General features: G+C 42.5%; 1 protein-coding gene across 3 annotated transcripts; it reads right to left on the reverse strand.

The window, feature by feature from the left end:
* Nucleotides 1–5,101: 5,101 nt before the first annotated feature.
* On the reverse strand, nucleotides 5,102–19,770 carry ssrp1a (structure specific recognition protein 1a). 3 transcript variants are annotated; one of them, XM_030062323.1, is made up of 19 exons: nucleotides 19,698–19,770; nucleotides 18,659–18,741; nucleotides 18,100–18,285; nucleotides 15,797–15,902; nucleotides 14,819–15,012; nucleotides 13,997–14,097; nucleotides 13,720–13,849; nucleotides 13,459–13,562; nucleotides 12,555–12,683; nucleotides 12,160–12,381; nucleotides 11,159–11,231; nucleotides 11,018–11,023; nucleotides 9,545–9,677; nucleotides 9,382–9,427; nucleotides 9,032–9,164; nucleotides 8,430–8,597; nucleotides 7,587–7,684; nucleotides 7,297–7,480; nucleotides 5,102–5,689 (listed from the first exon to the last, which is right to left on the reverse strand). In XM_030062323.1, the coding sequence occupies exons 2-19, from the start codon at nucleotides 18,710–18,712 to the stop codon at nucleotides 5,627–5,629; spliced, it is 2,130 nt and encodes a 709-aa protein (XP_029918183.1). In that variant the 5' UTR covers nucleotides 18,713–18,741; nucleotides 19,698–19,770; the 3' UTR covers nucleotides 5,102–5,626. The 3 variants fall into 3 exon arrangements, with proteins under 3 accessions (XP_029918183.1, XP_029918184.1, XP_029918186.1); XM_030062324.1 differs by having other exon boundaries at nucleotides 18,659–18,738; nucleotides 19,698–19,764; XM_030062326.1 differs by lacking the exon at nucleotides 11,018–11,023 and having other exon boundaries at nucleotides 5,104–5,689.
* Between the last annotated feature and the right edge of the window lie 105 nt (nucleotides 19,771–19,875).

Raw genomic sequence — 19,875 nt, forward strand, 5'->3', positions numbered from 1 at the left:
CTCCCTCACACACACATTCTCTCTCTCTTCACCACAAATCCCCATTTCCCATTCCTCTTTTCTCCTTTCCTCTCTGGTGTACTCCCCACACACACACACACACACACACACACACACTCACACACACACACTTATTGGCGAGGGCAACATTCCGTTTGCAATCTATCCCAGACTCAAAAATGAGTCTGCAGCCTTCTTTTTTTAGGTCATCACATTTCAAGAAAAGCCTTTTGATTTCAAAACCCAGAACAGGAAGAATACATTTCTGATTTGGCTCCTGTGCTATCTATGTTCAGAGGCTCATTATTACTCCTAATTTTGTTCTCAAGTCTTCTAGGAAAACTGTTTCTGATCCTGACTGGACGATAACATTAGTTCACCTCATTCAAAGAAGTCAACTCTCCAGTGGAGGTTTTTCCAGTTCAAATGCGAGGAGGGATTGCGGAAGGATTTTTAGTAATCGCTCAGTGAGGGGAGCCAATCAGGAACAGGTTTAGCTGTGATGTGTCGACTGGAGTCTGTCTGAATGGACCATAAAAAGGAAGGACTACTGAGAATGCATTAGCTTGAAATCAAATTTGAACAATGTACATTGAACACCTCTGGTCATCTATCTGTCTCTGGTTGTATGTACATAGGCACTTTTTTTTTTTTTTCCCTGGATCAAAATGCATAAAATATAAATTACAAACTGTGGCACTTTTGACAACCGTGCAATAATTGTGACATGCGATATGACCATTTCTCAGTCCACTCACAAGCGTTAGTATCCTTACTGCCCCACACATCAATGAGATAATGTAATAATGCAATGACAGTGTGTGTGTGTGTACGTGCGCAGACGTATGTGCCTGTCTGCTAGAGACTGTCATTTCTTAAGTGGTTCCATTATGTTTGTGGTCAATTAACGGTAACCCAATCCACGACAAGATCCACGCAAACATGAACGCGTGCTGCAGAGACAAGCAGACGAGCTCAGATGGTGCCCATCACTCTGCCACAGTGTTTGCTCGAGAGACGTATGTAATCCATACACTGATACTGGGCAATTTATACATCTCAGATGTAGGAAAACACAATGAGGAGAGAGAGAGAGAGAGAGAAAGAAAGAGAGAGAGAGAGAGACTATCCTCTATGCAATTTTTGTGAAAGGGGAAACCACTGTGGAAGTGACCATCATGCTACAGGAAATGATCAGTATAAATACATTGACTTGCTTACACACACACACACACACACACACACACACACACACAGACACACCGCCTACTTGACATCGCATAGCCCCTGAATAAATGATAATGCTGTTATGTATATGAGGACAAAAATGAATCATTGCAGGCAGAAATAACTTCACTGGAACTTTACTGGAAGCCAGCGATGCATTTTTCCCGTCTCCTCCTCAGGTTCACTCAGAAACATGAAGTGGTCACAGGTGTGATGAATACATATTGGTCACATGAGCTGTCATCACAGTTTTCACTTTTTTCCATGGTGTTTTAACATTTTTATCGAAAATGAGTCATCTTACAAAACCCATGACATTATTCTGCAACATTCAATTTTTCAAAAAACAACCAGGTTAATATAGGTCAGAGCTGTAAGAATGACACCATTTGCCATAATTTAGACTACAAAGCTGTCACCCATCTACAACTGGCTGGACAGGATGGGCTAAATTTCCACTGTCCCGCTACATCACCACAGAGGAAGGGTGAGTGTCAGGGGACCTGGTGGCTCTCACTGAGGGCCCAAGTTACCTGTAGGGAGAACTATAAATTAATGTTTTCATATCAAAGAAAAGAAGACAGACCCTTTTTCATTAAGTCCATAAGGTTCAGATGTGTTCAATTCATAAATCCAAAATGCCTCTCTTTTTTCCCTTAGATGCATAAGTGGGGTCAAAAATGACCTCAGCAGTTTTTTTTTTTTTTTTTTTTTTTGCAATGTCTTTGCAATTTTAAAATGTTATCGTTTAATCTTGCATGTATTCCTCAAATAGGTTGTTTCTGACATGGCCATTTGGATTTGTATCTGATTCTTATATTTTTTAAGTAATTGCATTTTTTATATCAATACCCCACTCTTCCATACGTGGGGTCAAAAATTACCCCAAGCATTTTCTATGGAGTTTCAAGGGTTAACCCTAGGAACCTTTGATTTTTATCAACTGTGAATGTCAGGTAAACATCTAGTGTTGATCCCCACATCTAATGCCAGCAGTCTCACCACCCTGAAGGTTATTTTTACACAGCAACATACATGTAAATATTATCATCAGTTTTTATACCTCAGAATATATATGTGATAACTGGAAGGTAACCCACGCCTACCAACCTACATCACTGAAGCAATGGGAAGGTGTAGAATGACAAAAGCTTCAATCCAGCCACAGGAGAGAAACAGACAGGGCCAGCAGAAGAGAAAGAGGTGTAAGATATGTCCAAGAAACAAAGATTGCAAAGCCAGCAATAGTTGTTGGAAATGCAGTGACCCTGTGTGCAGCTCACAGCCACAAACAAGTAGTTTGTAACAGCTGCTCACAGTGAGAAGAGAGAGGACACGTGTGTGTACATATGTGTGGACGTGCATAAATAGACAGACAGACAAACAATGAATGTTGGCGTTTTGATAGCAGCATTGATAGCAATATTTTGAGCAAATGAAAGAAGGTGATAAATCAGAGCCACTCAACTTAAGATGGCTCAGGGGCCACTCAGCAAAATTAAGTTGTGTCCAAGGGCCGCAAGCTAAACATGTCTGTCCTGTTTTGGACGTTTAAACATTCATTTTGTCACAGGCTACATGACTAGTCTAAAAATGAATGAAACATACAGAAAACAGCTACATTTCCATCCAAGGCCAAACCTCACTGAACAAAAGATTGTCATGCAATGATTAATGATGAAATGATCAGGTTACAACAAAATGAGGCTTTATTCCCAAAATGTGAACAGATTGGGCAGCTTGCTCAGAGGTTAATACTCAAATTAGGCCATATCACACTCCCTTGGAACATTATAAAATAAACAGGCTTCATTCACAAAATGTTAGTGATAGAAATGAATTGTCCACAGACTGAAAGTCAATAATTAGATAGGATAATAATATTTTTTTTTATATGACAGTGGCGGGCCACATAAAAATGATGCACAGGCTCCATGTGGCCCCCGGGCCGCGGGTTGAGTAGCCCTGTGATAAATGAACATGTAAAACATGAAATTATTCTTGTGTTGACCAACATATAATAAGAATCATTATTTTAAAACCAAAATGAAGAAATATTGCATTAAACACATTGATTCTAATAGGAATCATTTTTTGACAAAAAATAAAATATATGTAAAATATGTTTTGTGATAAAATGTTAATAAAAAGTGATAAATGGACATGTCAAACATGAAATAATTCTTTTGTTGAGCAAAATATAATAAAAATCATCATCTTTAACCAAAATAAAAGAAATTTCTTAAGTTTACAACATAAAATGCATTCATTCTAAATGGGGTCATTTTTGACCTCTCTCATGGCAGAGTGTAGGTATCGGTAGGTCATCTAAGGGTTAAGAGCTGGTTAACCGCCCCTCTTGGGACAGTCGTGGACAGATAATCTATCTTTCTACAGAAATTTAGCTCATCCTGTTTTGCCACTTGTAACCAGGAGTCAGTTTTCCAATTAAGTTTACACTATGGGCTCTTGTAACTCTGTCCTATATTAGCATGTTGTTGTTGTTGCTGTTGTTTTGTTTGTTTTTTGGAAAATATAATGTCGAGGAATAATTTCATGGGTTTTGTAATATGATTCACCTTTGTATGAACATATTGACATACTTAGGAAAAATGAAAACTGTGATGGTTGGTCATGTGACAGATATGTATTTATCACACCTGTGAACACTTCATTTTGGTGAGTGAACCTGAGTGTAGCAGCTGGGACTTTAGGAAGCAGGACCCTCGGTGGATGACAGGTGAAGGTGAAGTCGGGGCAGGTGTGTTAGTGGGAGGTGCTTAGCTAAGAAAAAGCAAGCTGGAATTGTGGCAGGCTGTTTTGTCTTGTAGCTCCTGAGGCACACGTGCTGATGTGGACGCTACACATCCACATGGTGCAAGGAGCAGCACCTTGTCCCAGTCATGATGTGTGCTCGACTCCCTCTCATCCTTTTGTTGAGATATTTGACAATAAGAAAGTAGAAAACAGCAGTTATATCAAGAATGAGTCGAAATCACACAAATGGAAAAATAAATCGGGGGGGGGAAGCATGACTTTGGGCCATTTGTCATTTGAAGTCATAATTTTCAATAAACCAATGCACCTCACTGCTTTGACTAAGCTTTCACTTCCTGAACAAGGAAACGAGTCCCGATTAAGAAAATGAAATCATGTCAGACTTGTCACAGTATGATTCCAGGACAAAACAGTGAAGGGGTCACTTCTGGGACATCCAGTGTGAGGTGAGGGTTTTGATAGGGGAGGAGGTGAAGTACTTTATCCTCAAAACCTCATGGAAGTGGACCACACATCCTGGAATAACTGGCTCTTAAAAACCACCCTCTTCAATCGCCTTTGTACTTAGACCCCGGCCTTCCCTCTGAAACCACTGTCCATCTAGCGGTCATCTAACTTCCCCTGATAACACGCACTCACCCGGCACCCCGCCTGGTTAAATGGGCTTGATGAGCGGCAGCAGAGAGTGGGGAACCCCTCTGGGAATTCCCGAGACACCCTAAGAGCTTTTCATCCTCTGCCAGACAAAATGTGGAGGATCACTCCACATCTGGTGGTCTGAGAGTGAAATCACATTGTAGAGGGTTAGATGAGTCCAAGGACAGCGAGAAGTGTCGATTCAGGGAGCCAAGGAGAAAAACACAGTTGACCTCACTGCTGCACTGCACTATAATACGCTACTTAAAACACATTGTCGATGGATTGGTTTTGGAGCATCTATTAGTGTGTACCATAGAGAGACAAGTCATATGAATTGATGAGGTGGCTCCTAACCATGGATGGAGATAAATCCGTTGCAAGACAGCTGGCGCCAAAACTGACTTCACAGCATAACAACACAGGAGCCATCAATGAATCACAACAGTGAGCCTTTGCTACAAAAGATTCATTTATTTATTCATCCTGAAAATGACATAACAAAATAAAACACACTGAACTGCGGCTTTAAAATTCTCTACACAGGGGAAAAAAAAAAAAAAAAATGCTATTCACTGACCCTCCCTTCCCCGTCCACAATAACCAACGAATAACTCCCGTGCTCCTGAGTGCTGTAAAACTCCAAACCACTGCCACGGGTGAGATGAAAGCCCCTTAATAATTATGGAAGATATCGTCCACCTGTATACCACCAAATCACTCAACTTTCAGTAGGAAAACCTATCTGAAATATCAAATATTACCATTTCTGTTTTGAGAGTTAGCCGTAAGATGTGAATCCGTACTCTTATATATTGTAGAGAGGGAGGGAAAAAAAACAAAACAAAACAGAACAAAAAAAAACAACATACAGCTCAAGTCCGTTGGTTTGTTTTTCAGTCCATTTGTCTGTGATATGCACATAAAGGAGTACAAATGCTTGGTCCTTGATTGCAGTGTATGTGATGGATGAGAGTGTGTGTGTTTAGTCAGATTCCTCTGAGCTGGGGGGTGTGGACAAGACCTCTTCCTCCTCGTCCTCTGATTCCTGACAGACACAAAAGAAATAACACATTGAGATCATTAGAGCTCGTGTACAGTATGTCAAAGACAGCAGTAGAGCTGTGTTGAAAAGATCGATCCTCCGATTTTGAATCGATCTTCATCTAAATTCCCATGGATCGATCTGTGCGCCGAAAGATCGATCTTTTAATATATATATAAATGCTGTTTTTGTGTGGAATATGAACGTATGTCTAGGGAAAATTACATGGAGGGAAGCAAATCTGGGTGGCACAACCGCTCCAGTGGTTTCACCTGCACCACCAAGAAAAAACATTACAACACCTGCACCGGCACCGCACGAGTCCAAAACGCAGAGAAACTCTCCAGGCTACCGCAGCGCTCTGACATAGATTGCGTACAAAGTGAAGAGTTCCCACTCTGTGCTATTTTTACTGGCTAACAGCAGCACACTGGCTTAGCTTGTCTATTCAGAGAAGAGGTATCACTTCGGCATATTTTTCAAACCATGTTATCACATGCATACTACAGCTCATTCATTGGTAGCTGAATTGTTAGCTCTGTTTGATAAGTAATTTACATTTATAAAACAAATAATAATTTAACATATTGTTAAATTATTTGACTCACGCTTACTGGTAACCATCTACTCCTGCAAGATAATTTATTATGTTCTACAACTCATAAACATACACTAACACAACATACCAAGTCTGGGCAACAAAAGGTGGTCCTAGCCTTTTTTACCAGTCTTACAGCCATTTTAATTATCAATACCTATATTAATCTGTTGTCAAATGACACAATATAATAATAGTATTAATGTCTTGCATAACTAGACAGGCATGTAACTCAGTAACAGCTCAAAATGCTTTTTAATAAAACTAACCAAATCAATATCGGATCGAATCGGATCGGCAATATCAGATCGAATCGAATCGAATCGAATCGGATCGAATCGTGATAATCGATTCTGAATCTTGTGAATCGGAATCGAATCGATTCTTGAAATCTGAAACGATACCCAGCACTAGACAGCAGCAACAAAACGTTTTGATGGTTTGTGTCCGTGGTTCTCAGCTCGTCCAGCCTGAAGGTCCACATTCATCCTTCGTCAGGAAGTGACCGTCTGCACGCAGGGAAACTTTGATAGGAGCACCGCCCCACGACACAGAAAAAATACTGTGACTGTAGAAATTTGATTTCCAACTGATGGTATACTTTAAAATGTGTCTTTCCAAAAACTAGTATGCACACAGACAAACCTGAATCAGGCTGTTGCCAGGCATTGGAGTTAAATTTAATACTTCTGAAAGGCACATTTTAATGAAATTTAAGACTGACGTTTGGATAGAGTTTTTTTTTTTTATTCAAATAAGTACTACAGGTTAATATGAAGGTAAGTTCAGATTGAAGGTTTGAGTAGCTAGAGGATTTTCCACACATTTTCTTTTATTTTGATAGGACATCATAAACTCAAATTAAAAACGATTTAATGACGTCTACTATTTATAAAATTGAATCTAAGACATTTTAAGACTTGAAGGAGTTGCAGACACTGTGGAGGAGTAAATCCTGTTGACCACCTGAAAAGACGCATGCAGGTGACCCCATTCAAGTTAAATACTTTACCTTCTTCTTCTTCTTGCTTTTGGACTTGCTCTTGCGGTCGGAGTCTGAGGAGCTCTCCTCGCTGGTCTCGATGAACTCTCGGCTCTTGAAGCTGTCGTTGCCGCCTCCTCGCTCCCTGTCCTTGTCTCCGCCGGCAGACTTCCTCTTCTTCTCCTCCTTCTTGCCTCCCTTCTTCTTGCTATCCCTGATGGGTTGGAAGATAAGAGAACAAAGGAGAAAAGTATTTAGGCCTGTTTATGTCAAGAAAATGTGTGTGTGTGTGTGTGTGTGTGTGTGTGTGTGAGCCTTACTTCTTGGAAGCGGCAGAAGATCCTCCACCGCTCTCGTTGTACTCTTTCTTGGCTTTGTCATACTGCTTCTTTGCCTCCCCTGCCTTTGATTCCCACTCCTGAAACAAACAGAGGAAACGTGAGGGAAGAGTGAAACACTGAAGACAAAATGGTTGAAGAGGGTCACATTATCAATTTTTTTATTTTATTTAAGCAGAGGTTTGCACAAAGGACACACAACTATCAAAAGTTGAGCATCGCCTGGAGTATCATACTGAATAAGTCCTGCAGTCATGTCATCGTCAGCTCAAGGTTCACACTCAAATATAAATCTTTATACAAACTTAGGAAAACAGATTAACGTAACCACTTTGCCTTTCATAAAACCAAAAAACTATGAAATATGCAACTTCAGATAAGTATATGCTCCATTCTGATAAATGTACCATTTTGCTGGCTGCAACAGGCAGGGAAGCAGGAAATGTTAATTCCATGTTTTTCCCACTGTGCCTTTCACTCGTATTTCCCACTTTATCTTATATTCTCCACTGTTGTAGGATTTAGCTGTCGTATAACCTACATGATGATTCACGGTCACAGCACTACTGTCTGGCCACACCATTCCTGACCTTTGCAGACCTTATTTTATCTTGCTGATCATGTCTGATATCAAGAAATTTAAGCACATCATAGTGCATTATTTATTTTGAGTAAATGGACAGAAGTATAAGCTCAAGGCCAATCTAGAATTTTAATGTCAAGTATGACTGTGATGCTCGACACAGTCACACATTTGGTTTTGTGACGACACTACAGGAGCACGGGGTGCAACTGATAAACAGCATCACAAACTGTCTCTCTCACCTCCTTCTCGTCCTTGCCCAGCTGCCTCCACATCTCTCCGGCCTTCTTGGAGATCTCCGTGACGGAGATGCCCGGGTTCTCCGACTTGATGCGCTCGCGGCTGGAGTTCAGCCACAGCATGTACGCGCTCATCGGCCTCTTGGGGCCGCCAGTGTCCTTCTGCTTCTTCTGCAGCGAGGGAGAGTGACAGGTAAACATGGACCCATAAACAGACTCTCTAACTCCAACTATCACATGCAAACACCTTTATGCTTATCCTCAGTCTAAAGGAGATCCATATCCATGACTTGCAAATATGTGCTCACTGACTCCTCATTGACTTGATGTAGTTTATGAAAATAAGCAGGTGTTAATGCTGTCAAGTACGGAAAGCAAGTTAAAGAAACACAACAACCATGTGATGTCCTGTGTGTTGCATTTGTTTCACTGAGATAATGATAATCATATGTGATAATGTTGTAGAGGCAACTAGCAAGTCTACCAATGATAACCTCACTGGCTTAACAGAGCGATTTTGGGGAACATCAAGGAAGTAAATACTAGGGCATGCTACTGTTGAAAATAAACTATTACTACATGCAAGTCATCATCTTTCCTCTCACCTCTTTACGTGGTTTCCTCTCTTTCCTCTCCTTCACGACTTTGGCTTTCTTGGCCTTTTTCTTCTTCCTGTTGTCCTCCTCACTGTCGTCCCCACCTTCGCTGCTGTTGCTCTCTGAGGCGTTGCTGTCGTACCTGATGGATGCAAGTGGAGAAACAAGACAGAAAAGAGAAGTTACTTGGCCTGGGAAAAAAAGGCGACTTTAATGAAGGAGGACAGGAGGAAAGAAAAACAACTGATGGTGAGAGACAGGAGAAGAAAGGGAAAAATGATGGAAAAGGGGGAAGAAACTCATGGCAAAAAAAAAAAAAGATATAAAAATTGAGCAAAATTTAAAGAAAAGTCACTCACTCTTCTGCAATGTCATCATCCTCCTCTCCAGGGTTGAAAGACTCATCTAAAATGTAAAAGGAAGGAAAAGCTCTGAATCAAACATGTTTATCTCCTGAAGACAACACGCACTGCCCACCTGTCATACTGACAATCCTATTGGTTGATTGAGGCCGTCACTCACCGCTCTCAGCATCTGATTCGTCGCTGTCGTTGCCCTCCTCCCTGATCTTGCCTTCGGCCTTCATCCTCTCCAGGTAGGCATCGTGCTGGTCGTCGTCAGAGTCGCTGTACTCGTCATTGTTACCCTTCATGCCCTGGAAACACACCGCAGTCAAAAACAGCCCGAGCCACGATGCAACATCGGACCAGTCTTACTTCAGCTATTAATGAAGCTGAAGAAAGAGTGCACGTTTCTGGGGTGTGTTCCAATAGCTGATGCCCCCGCATGAGTGATGAAAAGCAAGTTTGTGCCAATTTCTGATTATGATGCAAGCTGCATTTTGTAAAAGCTTCGCTGGCTTCTTAATGGCCACTCCGACGGCATTTATGTGTTCATTTCCATCCAGTGCAGCCGAACCTCCACTCCCTTAGGAAACGGTCAAATATTAAACGGAGCTGGTAAGGTTGGCTGAATTTGTAAATAGGACGGCACAATAACAAACTGTGATTATTTAGTTGGACGCTGCAATTGGACACATTTTTGTTTAAATATATTTTTCGGCAAACAAATATTTTTTTTTTAATTAAAACAGAGCTATTTCTGCATAACATCTGTTCTATTTATATGCAATGTTCAATTTAATTTATAGACCAGAAATCCAAGTCATCAGAATAGCAGGTGTTAGGTGTCCAGTTTGAGCACCCTCCTTCTGATAAATAATTGCGCCATCACGTAATTTGAAAACTGCAGTTCATTCATACTGTAATGTTTGTGTCACTGTGCCGCCCTACTTGACACCAAAAATCAAAGTCGTGTTTTTCCCCGCTCTCGCTCTGACATTTCCTTTTCCATCCGTCAATACCGCTGCCTGCCAGAGGACAGCAAGAGACGGCGGACAAGCCAGGGAGGCTCCGCTTCAACCTCTAACAGGAGGAAATGGAGAACAAGGCCATTTATTCTAATTGACCTCACTTGCTGACCCCGTAACCATGGCGACAGATGACCTTGCTACTAATGAAATGAAGCCAGTTCTTCTCTGTGTTGACAGACTGGGGGCTTGTTTATGTCAACAGACAGCGCTGTGTGTGGGGCGATCACCAGCACCTATATCAGGAAGTGGTCATGATTACAGTTAACTCACACCAAACCCCCCCCCCCAAGGGCCATTTATTAGTCAGCACGATGCAAACACACACACACACACACACACACACACATACACACACACACACTCAAACACCGAGTTATCAGAGCCACACAATCTCTCACCCCCATGTCACATGATTAGCGGTGAATCACTCAATGTTTATCAGGTCAAACAACAATCAACCAACATGTCCAATCGAATTCAGGATTACAGCAGGCGCTCCCCACCTACACACACTCTCTCGCACATACACACACTCGCAGAAACACAACATGCAAGCAGTAAGCACTGCAAACCAATAAAATCAAGTGCCCACTCCACACGTGAACGCCCGTTACCATACCCACCTTCTTCTACAGAGGTACAAGGACAAACAGACAGGAGAAGGGCGACAACCATCAATACACGGGATGGAAATCAGTCTAATCACAAACTGGTGTAATGTCTTTGTTCACACAGAGGGTGGAAACAAAGGCCACAGGTGTTACCTCTTTAAATCCTCTGTTCTTGATGTTGAGCTTCTTGGCGTTAACGAAGTCAAACAGTTTGCCGTACTCTTCCCTGGGGGAGAGGAGAAAGCCAGGTGTCATTTGAGCCAAGACTCACAACACACAGTCTGAGATTAAACCGAATCAAAGTTTCACATCATTATAAGTGACCAAAATTATCACAGTTACCAGTATTACTGTAGTTTTGTTTTGTTCAAATGTGCTGAAAATGTTCAGAAAGTACTGATACACAAAATGAAATTATTTCAGGTTTTATCCTTGAAAACCACAAATAAAATTTGTGGGACTATGCACTTTTGGTTTGCATGACCATTAAAATAGCACAGCCAATACCTGATGTGAACATATGAAAACAAATGTGCCGTGCCGAGCTGCAACTAATGAATATTTTTGTTATTAATTAATTTAAAAGATTCACATTTGAGAGGCTGAAATCATAGAATTTGAAAATTTTCTTCTTAAAAATTTCTCAAAATGATAAATGGATTATCAAAATAATTATCAATTCATTTAAATATTGGAAACATATCAATTATTGAACTAATCACTGCAGCTCTAGTGCTGTCACTGCATTCCACCATGTTTTCACCGATGCCAAACAAACCCATGTTGCATGCTGTGTCTGCATTTGGGAGATTTCTGGGATTTCTTGTGTAACAGACAGAGTGGAAAAAAAAGAACTAATATGGCAATCAACTGCTGACGAAATGGGAATCGTGATGCTGAGTTTGTACTGAAAATTGTCCACTTGTATTTACAGTGTAGTTTCTGATTCATTACTAAAGCTAGTGATGGCGAGCTAACTTCTCTTCATCAGAATTTGTCTACTGTGTAGTGGATTTATGTCTGCAAAACCTGAGAGCCACATGAGAAAGAAGTGAGGAGAGGGATTTGACTCGAGTGGACAGGCTAGTTTCTCACTTTCATTTAGATCCTAGATTTCTTACAGGTTGTCGTAGGTGGGTGTGTGCCATGCTCACCTCTCGATGCTGCTGAAGGTGTACTGGTTGCCCTGCTTGGTCTCGATCTCGAAGTCAAAGGAGCGCGTGGTGGTGGTGCCTCGGGCAAAGTTGACACAAGAAATCTCCTCAAAGCGCAAATGCACGGGGGGCTTGTGTACATAGATGAAGCCCCTCTCCAGGGGGTACAGGAGGCCGGAGGAGGCCTTGTAAGAGCAGGTGATGCACTGAGCCCCAGAGTGGCTGGAGGAACACGAAAAGGGAGAGAGAAATGAGACAGAATGCTACTGGAGGTGTGGAAAGTGATTCTTTGAGCTCAATAGTAAAATTCTTGTTTGTCTTGCCTCAGAGCTCAAAGGTCAAGGTTAGCTACGAATGTGTATGTGTGTGTGTGTGTGTGTTGCCTTGGTGTGTACCCCTGGAAATTTCCGGGCACAGTGATCTTGCGGTTGACCAGGGCCTTCATCACCCTGCTGACCATTTCATAGAGAGAGCCCGACATATTCTTGCTCAGCTTGCCCTCAAAACGGCGCTCCACATCCTCCCTGTTAGACAAACACATCAAGAAAAACATATTTACCATCTTAACACTCAACTCTTTGGCCCGCTAAACGGTACACACAAGAGCACCTAACGATACTGATGTTATTCACTCAACAGCAAAATGACTATCCCAGTTTTATAAAGCAACACGCACGCATGTTGCAACGACATGTTTTTCAAGTAGTGGTGCTAAATGCAAATACTTGTGCAATAAACAACCACAATCAAAGAAAACATCTTAACGTGAGAGTTTGAAGAGCCTTTGGACAAAATGATGTGGGCACACAGGCATCTCTCTAACAACTCATTGCTATGGCATGCCAACAGAAACGCCGCGGGCGATGTATAAAGGAAAAGGCTGCCAAATTTTGATGACACCCAAAAAATATTGGAGCTGCCAGTCTTCATTCAGTTCTGCATGAACTAATATTACCTGGCTTGTGTTGACAAGCCAGGTAAAAAGCACTCTCGTACCTACTCAACTTTTTGTCTCTGTGACAGCTGACACTGAGCAAGTATACATTCCTGTTTAAGTAGATGCTTTTAAAATTGCCCATCCAGGATCACTCATTCCAGACTAGAGGCTCTGCTTCCCCCTTGTGGACAAATTGTTGAACAACAGACAGGATTCAAGGAAGTCAGTCAACATGTGTGCCACAGGAGCACAGAATTTGCCTTGTTCCCCACTTGTGTTGGCACAGGTTTGCCTTGCGTTATCCATGTACACCCTGTGCACAAACACCCAAACCCAAAACCTGAGTGTGTTCGGTTACTCACTCGCTCATGTTGAGGGTGAGGCTGATGTCCTCCTCCTTGGAGAAGAGCAGAATGAGGAAGTGGTACCGTGTCTGACCCTGCTTGATGGGAGGATCCAGACTGATCTAAACAGATAGAGAGAGAGACAGGAGAAGGCAAAAGAAGCCAACAGTGTGAGAAAAGGAAAAAACTAAAATTTAACAGCTCTTGTCAACAGCGTCAAAAATACATTTTTTAAGAAACCCCAGACAGACTGAGCTGCAGACAGAAAAGCCCACTTACCACAAAGAACATCTGCCTCTGGTCCTTGTGTGGCAGCAGGAACAGGCGGAGGACAGTAGTGTAGGGAATCTTGTAGTCAAACGTCTTACCGTGGAGGTGAAGGAAGGTTGGGTAGATACGGATGTCGTATCTGAAGGGGGGGAAAGGAGTGAGATAGAGCCCTACTAGGAGAGTTGAGCATGGCACTAACATTGTCAGGGTTAGAGGTTTGATTCCCAATTGGATCACTCATACTAAAGTGTGTGAGTGTGTGATCTCGTGTGTGTTGTTCCTCTACCTTCCTCTGGGTGTGAGACACTGCAGCTCTTTGAAGATACACACAGCATCTCCTGTGGCCTGGATGACGTCTGCCTTGGAGAGCACGTTCTGGGCAAATGCCTGGGGATGTACAGACACATGTCAGTGCCAATGAACACAGAGTGCTTTAAACCCAACGCCATAGGACCCGTTCAATTAAAGAAATATTTGCAACGTGCTGCTGCTAACTTGAACTCATGCACCCAAAAGATGCCTTACATAACTCAATGCCTGTCTCTAGATTCCAGGTGATATAATCTGTGACAGTAGCTGTGTCTTTTGCGTGTTTACAGGTGGGTAACAAGCAGCTCTGCATGCACAGCGGTCAGTCTGCTATTTGCACCCCTTCAAGTACACAATAGTGAACTGATCGCTGTGCATGCCACTAGCAACAAAATGTGTTTATCCAAGAACCCTTAGTGAGAAAAAGTTATTTAATATCAGACTGACTTTTCTTGTAGATCAGTCATGAAAAATCAGAAACTTGCACGTTTTGCTTTTGTTTTAAGCAGCAAAAAATGTTGCATAACATCTTTGAATTAATTTGTCTTATTTGACATTGCACATCCTGCAATGTGACTCCTACACATGTGCACATGCTGATGTCGATGCTGAAACAATAGAATGTGCAGCCCTTGTACGTGGCACACTAGTGAAAGTACTGAGCCAGAAACAGTGCAAACTAGTTTTCCAACCACAGCTAGCGCTGGGTGAGACACAGCAGCAGAGATCTTCTATCCAGGCCTGATATTCAGGACCAGTTACAAACTGCCTGTTGATGGCAATCAAAAGCTGCATTCACCTCCACAGGGTCCTGTCCTTCATCAGCCTGGCCGGGCGGGACATAGAAGCGGACCTCCATGAGGGAAACCTCTGCATCATCGTTCTGGTGAAACTCCAGAGTGACCTCATTCTTCCCTGTGGCACACTGGGACACACTGGACAGCGGGATCTCAAACGCCGTGCTGTCATTGATGTCAAATGACAACAGTGGACCTGGGAGACAAGTGGAGAGACATTAACAGAGTTTCCATTAATTCTGTTAAAAAGTGCTTGATGGAAACAGCAACTGTTGAATGAATGCCAAAAGTGTAACTAACAGATTATTCACTTGCTTGAGGATGATAAAATTTTAATGATTTGCTACAGTAAGGCAATCGCTGAATAAAAACAGTACATTCACTTAAGATTCAATGACATCAGCAGCTGCTATTTAACCTCTGACGTAAACAGAGCTGTCTGTCATGCCACATGGTGTAACGCTGACAGAAAATGCACAATGACTTGAAATTTTTTGCAGCACTTAATTCTTCACTTGTGATTAATTTGAATGATTTATAGAAACACATTTTAAAATCTTGTCAAAATTTCTTTTATACCACGTCACTATGGTTTCAGTGTCATAGTCATGAAGAGACAGTTTCAGGCCTCCTCTGTACCTGTGTGCAATCAAACTGAGTCCAAGTTTGTTGGGTGTATTATTTACTTAGTAGTGTAACTAAAACAAGACAGCAAAAAATCTACCACTGAGGGAAAGAAAACTTGGCTCAATGAATCTTCAAACGTTGTTTGCTTATTTCAAGCAAACATTTTCAGAATCACATATGTGATGAATGTGCCATGGGACTGCACAGTCTGTGCAAGCTGCAAACCATTCTACAATGGTCATGTACCAGGAGATACTGGGTAATGCTGCTGTGGCCTACTGGTTCGGGACATTTTTGTGCGTGTGTGTGTGTGTGTGTGTGTGAGTGTGTGTGTGTGTGTGTGTGTTATCCACCTGAGAATTTGGCTGTGCCCCAATTCCAGCCCTTGACACACAGGTCCTTCTCTGTCAGCTCCACCTTGTAGTTTGCCTTGAAAAACTCTGAGATCTTCTCAAAGTCCTGATGGGTTGAAGGGTGGGGGGAAGGAGGGGCGACAGAGAGGACAAGGTGGACGGGGAGGGGAAAGAAAACACGGCAAGAGAGAAAAAGAGATTTTAAAAGTGAGAGGTGGAAGGAAGAGCTCAAAAAGACTCAGACGTCAGTATGGCAGCAAATGCATTGGCGTCGCATGGTTCAAAGCTTAGTAAAGCAAAACACCCTGCGCCCCCATAATGAGGGTCCCAATTAATCAAAGTGCAATTATAATCCCGCCTGCCGCTTCGCTCGGGCCTCTTGGGGGACGCTGGAGGTGAATTTAATCCACCACTCCTCTCTGTTCCCTGCCACTGACAATCAGCCTGTTTATTTATCCTGTAGGCCCGATTACAACGGGAAAGGACACACTCTCCACATACACACACACACTCGCACACACTGTCCTACACACACATGTGGAAGTGATTGTGGCGTGTGAGTGTGTGCGCATGGGAGAAGAGAATGAGGCTGTGTGGGGAAACAAGAGTTTACGCACCTGGATATCTGCCTGTCCATAAGGTTATTACAGCTAATTAGAGCCCAGGGAGTGAGCGAGTGTACGCACATTTTCACCACTGTGTGTGTGTGTGTGTGTGTGTGTGTGTGTGTGTGCGCGTGTGTGTTAGCCTGTAATAAGGCGCTGTATTGACAGGAGAGCATGTGTGCACAGATGTGTAAATGTATACAGTACATAAAATGAGTCTGGGCAGAGGAGGCCTTTTAGCATTGATGTGCGATACTGTGTGTGTGTGTGTGTGTGTGTGTGTGTGTGTGTGTGTGTGTGTGTGTTCATTCCCACTGTCCTCATCAGGCCTGCTGTGTAGTGTTCTCTATTCCTCATTACCGTTTTGGCAGAATTTCTGTTGCTTAGCTCATTTAATCATAATAAACACAAACCTGACTACACGCTACACCCGTTCCATCCCGTCTGTCTGTTATTACATTTCCCAATTCTCCCCACACACACACACACACACACACACACACACACACACACACACACACCTCTCATCTGTTAAACACACACGTGTCCCATCGGCTAATCACACCTTAATATTCTACTGAAGCGTCCTGCATCCTTAACAGGATGCTGTGTGCATTCAATGCCATGCTCTTGATGTAAACAATGACATGTAAGTCCGGATGCTTGCTCAAGGGCACCTCGGCAAGGAGGTGACCATCTGCCAAGGAGGGGTCAGTCTCATTAAAATGGCTTGCAGCTAGCCAGCAGCTAGACCTCCGGCTGATTTCTGGTTACTGACATTGGCTGTGGGATAATAAACAATGACATCAGGCCCTGCGCCCCGGGACACAGAGGATCCATCTTCAAAAATATACTGATTAACCTCCGGAGACACTGCTGCGCGTACGAACCAGCGAGAGCGAGCAACGGACCCCCAGTCTCCCGCCCTTACATGTGCATGCAAAATCCCAGTCAGTTACTTGCGTGTTGACATTTCCCGTACACTCCAGGGGAAAAAATAGGGTGATAAAAAACAAACACAAACCACAATCTTTTTTTTCTTGTCTGTCCTCGGAGCCAAATTGTTACAGCGGATTGATATAAACACTGACTCACATGAGCCGATGATTACAGTGTTTATGGAACACACATGCTAGCGCTGGTTTCCCTCATTAATCCCATTAGGAGGTTTGGGGAGAGGAGGCTACTCGTTCACATGCTTTTGATTGAGAACCATGAGTCAAAAACACAGGCTGAACACACACAGGCAGAGCCACACACATTCCAGTGGTGACCTTTTCACAAGATGGTAGCGTTTTTCCATGGAAATGTCAGAGACGAGGGGATGAAAGTTGTTTAGTGGTGGTCCCTTTGCTTATGTTGTCTCTACTGTCATAAACATTGCACTCTGCCTCTGTAATACTATACAGCTGCTTTGTTCTGTATGCAGTAAGGTAACAATTATTTCCAAGAAACAAAAATTTAAAAAAATACAGGCAGGGAATAATGTTTATAGTGTGGAGAGGTTTCAGGAAAGTAAAGTATGGAGAGCATCAGACAGAAAATGGAAGGCCTGTGATTATAATTGTTTCTGGTGGGTCCCCCCACATTACTGGAAACTGTACAACTCAAACAAACATGCAAAACTCTGTAAATAAACAAAGAGAAATCTACATATGGCCACAGGCGCACATATAGCACAAATATGTGCATACTCACTGTGTCCCTGAAGCCATCGTATTTGTAGACGTGCCCAGTGCTGGTGGCCAGCTTGATGCCGTGACCTAAACACACCCGTCTCCACTGCGCCAAGTTGAGCTCACCAGCTGGGATATTGTCCACCTTGCCCGTCTTGCTGCTCTTATACACCACGTTCTGCTTGCTGAAACGCAGACGCCCGTCATTCTGCAAAGACAGACGGACAAGATTCCACAAACACAGAGACAGAAAACGATGTGATTATAGGCTGGAATCCAAAATTAGTTGGTGCATATCTTAACCTACATGCTACATCTCTTACAGATCCTGCAACTTAAAATACAAATCACTTAATCCCACTGCTTACAACAGCACAAACATAAAACATTTCCAATTTCAAAATATACGAAAACCTCAAGGACGCAATGTGGATATATAATATGACATACATATCCACCGACTAATGAATGAATCCCCTTTACGTCCTCTGTCTTTGCAGATTTTGATTATGAGTTCAGAAGACAGACATGTTGATGATGATGATGATGATGATGATGAGGATGAGGAGGAGGATACTCACCCAGGAGCCTTTGACTTCTTGGTAAATCTCGTTGAACTCCAGTGTGTCTCCCATCTTGGTGACAGGCGATGACTGATGCTCTACTGACAGGAAGAAGTAAATAAAATGTAGCCAAATACACACCAAGATCCCTCATTCAATTTGGAGATTCTGGCTATCAATCTTCTAAATAAATTAAACAAAACTCAATAAAATAAAATGCCATAACACAAAAAAAAGGAAAATATGCATATGAAAACAAATGATTCAATTGAAAATGTAAGGCTTTAACATTACTCCAAAATAAAAGCCATATTGCAACGATAGGTCTTTAATTTCCTGGCGAGCTTGTCATTCTGATATCCAGGGACGGTGTGCTCCACAGTTTATGGGCATAAAAACAGAGGGCAGCCTCACCACTACTTTTATGGGACATATAAAGAAAACTTAAAGGGTGATCTGATGAGCATTAAAGAGGATATGCATTACCTTTACATAACTGTTTATGTCTGAACAGCTACATGTTGCTGTGAGCTAGCTAGCTAACTACCGCACTATCTGCTGACATGCCCGACTGCCGTCACCGCTGCTGCTAGAGCCGTGTTGCAGTTTGGTTTTTATTAACGTGTGAACCTTTCTGTCGCTTGGCACTAATTCAACAGTAACGCTGTTTCTCTAAATAAAGGTTAAAGTTGGCACACTTGCGCCCTGCGCCACTAACAATAACGTTAGCTAAGCTAGCGCTGGCTTGTGCTCTGTGGGGTGCGCTTCATTTGTAGCACCGACTGGAAGTGAGTGGAGTGAATCACCGTTGAAGTGCACGGCAAGTTAATAAACCCCGCCCCACTGTAGGCGCACCGTGAAACAAATGCAGCGCCCCATACAAAACAAGGCCGGCGTAACGATTCCCAAGTGATGTTCAGAGTTGATTTTGCAAACTAGATAGCTCCAAACAAACTACAAGTGTATTCTGCGTCATAATTTCCATATTACTTGTAAATACACGAACCTCCAGTTCCTAAATACAACATAAAGGACAAATATAAACTTCATGTCTTACTGTCAGTGTGGCCAGACTTCGCCTGTTTCCCGCGTGTAGCATCGGGAGCTAGCGCGACGTCACAGGAAGGAAACTGGGCTCTTCAAAATACTTCCGGTTTGGTGAAGCGGTTTTATTTGTTGTTAAAAGCCCTTTAACTTTTCAGAAACACACTGTTGTTCCGTTTAGATGCTTCCCT

This window comes from Myripristis murdjan, chromosome 10, assembly GCF_902150065.1.
Source record: "Myripristis murdjan chromosome 10, fMyrMur1.1, whole genome shotgun sequence".
NCBI classification, from domain to species: domain Eukaryota; kingdom Metazoa; phylum Chordata; class Actinopteri; order Holocentriformes; family Holocentridae; genus Myripristis; species Myripristis murdjan.

Bases quoted from the DNA above. Each gene is read 5' to 3' on its own strand.
- ssrp1a (XM_030062323.1), bottom strand. From the start codon at position 18,712: ATGGGAGACACACTGGAGTTCAACGAGATTTACCAAGAAGTCAAAGGC. The intron at 15,013-15,796 runs GTGGATAACACA...CTTGTCTCCCAG, and splicing joins GGGCACAGCCAAATTCTCAG to GTCCACTGTTGTCATTTGAC. The intron at 7,685-8,429 runs GTGAGAGAGACA...TGTTTGTTTCAG, and splicing joins TGGGCAAGGACGAGAAGGAG to GAGTGGGAATCAAAGGCAGG.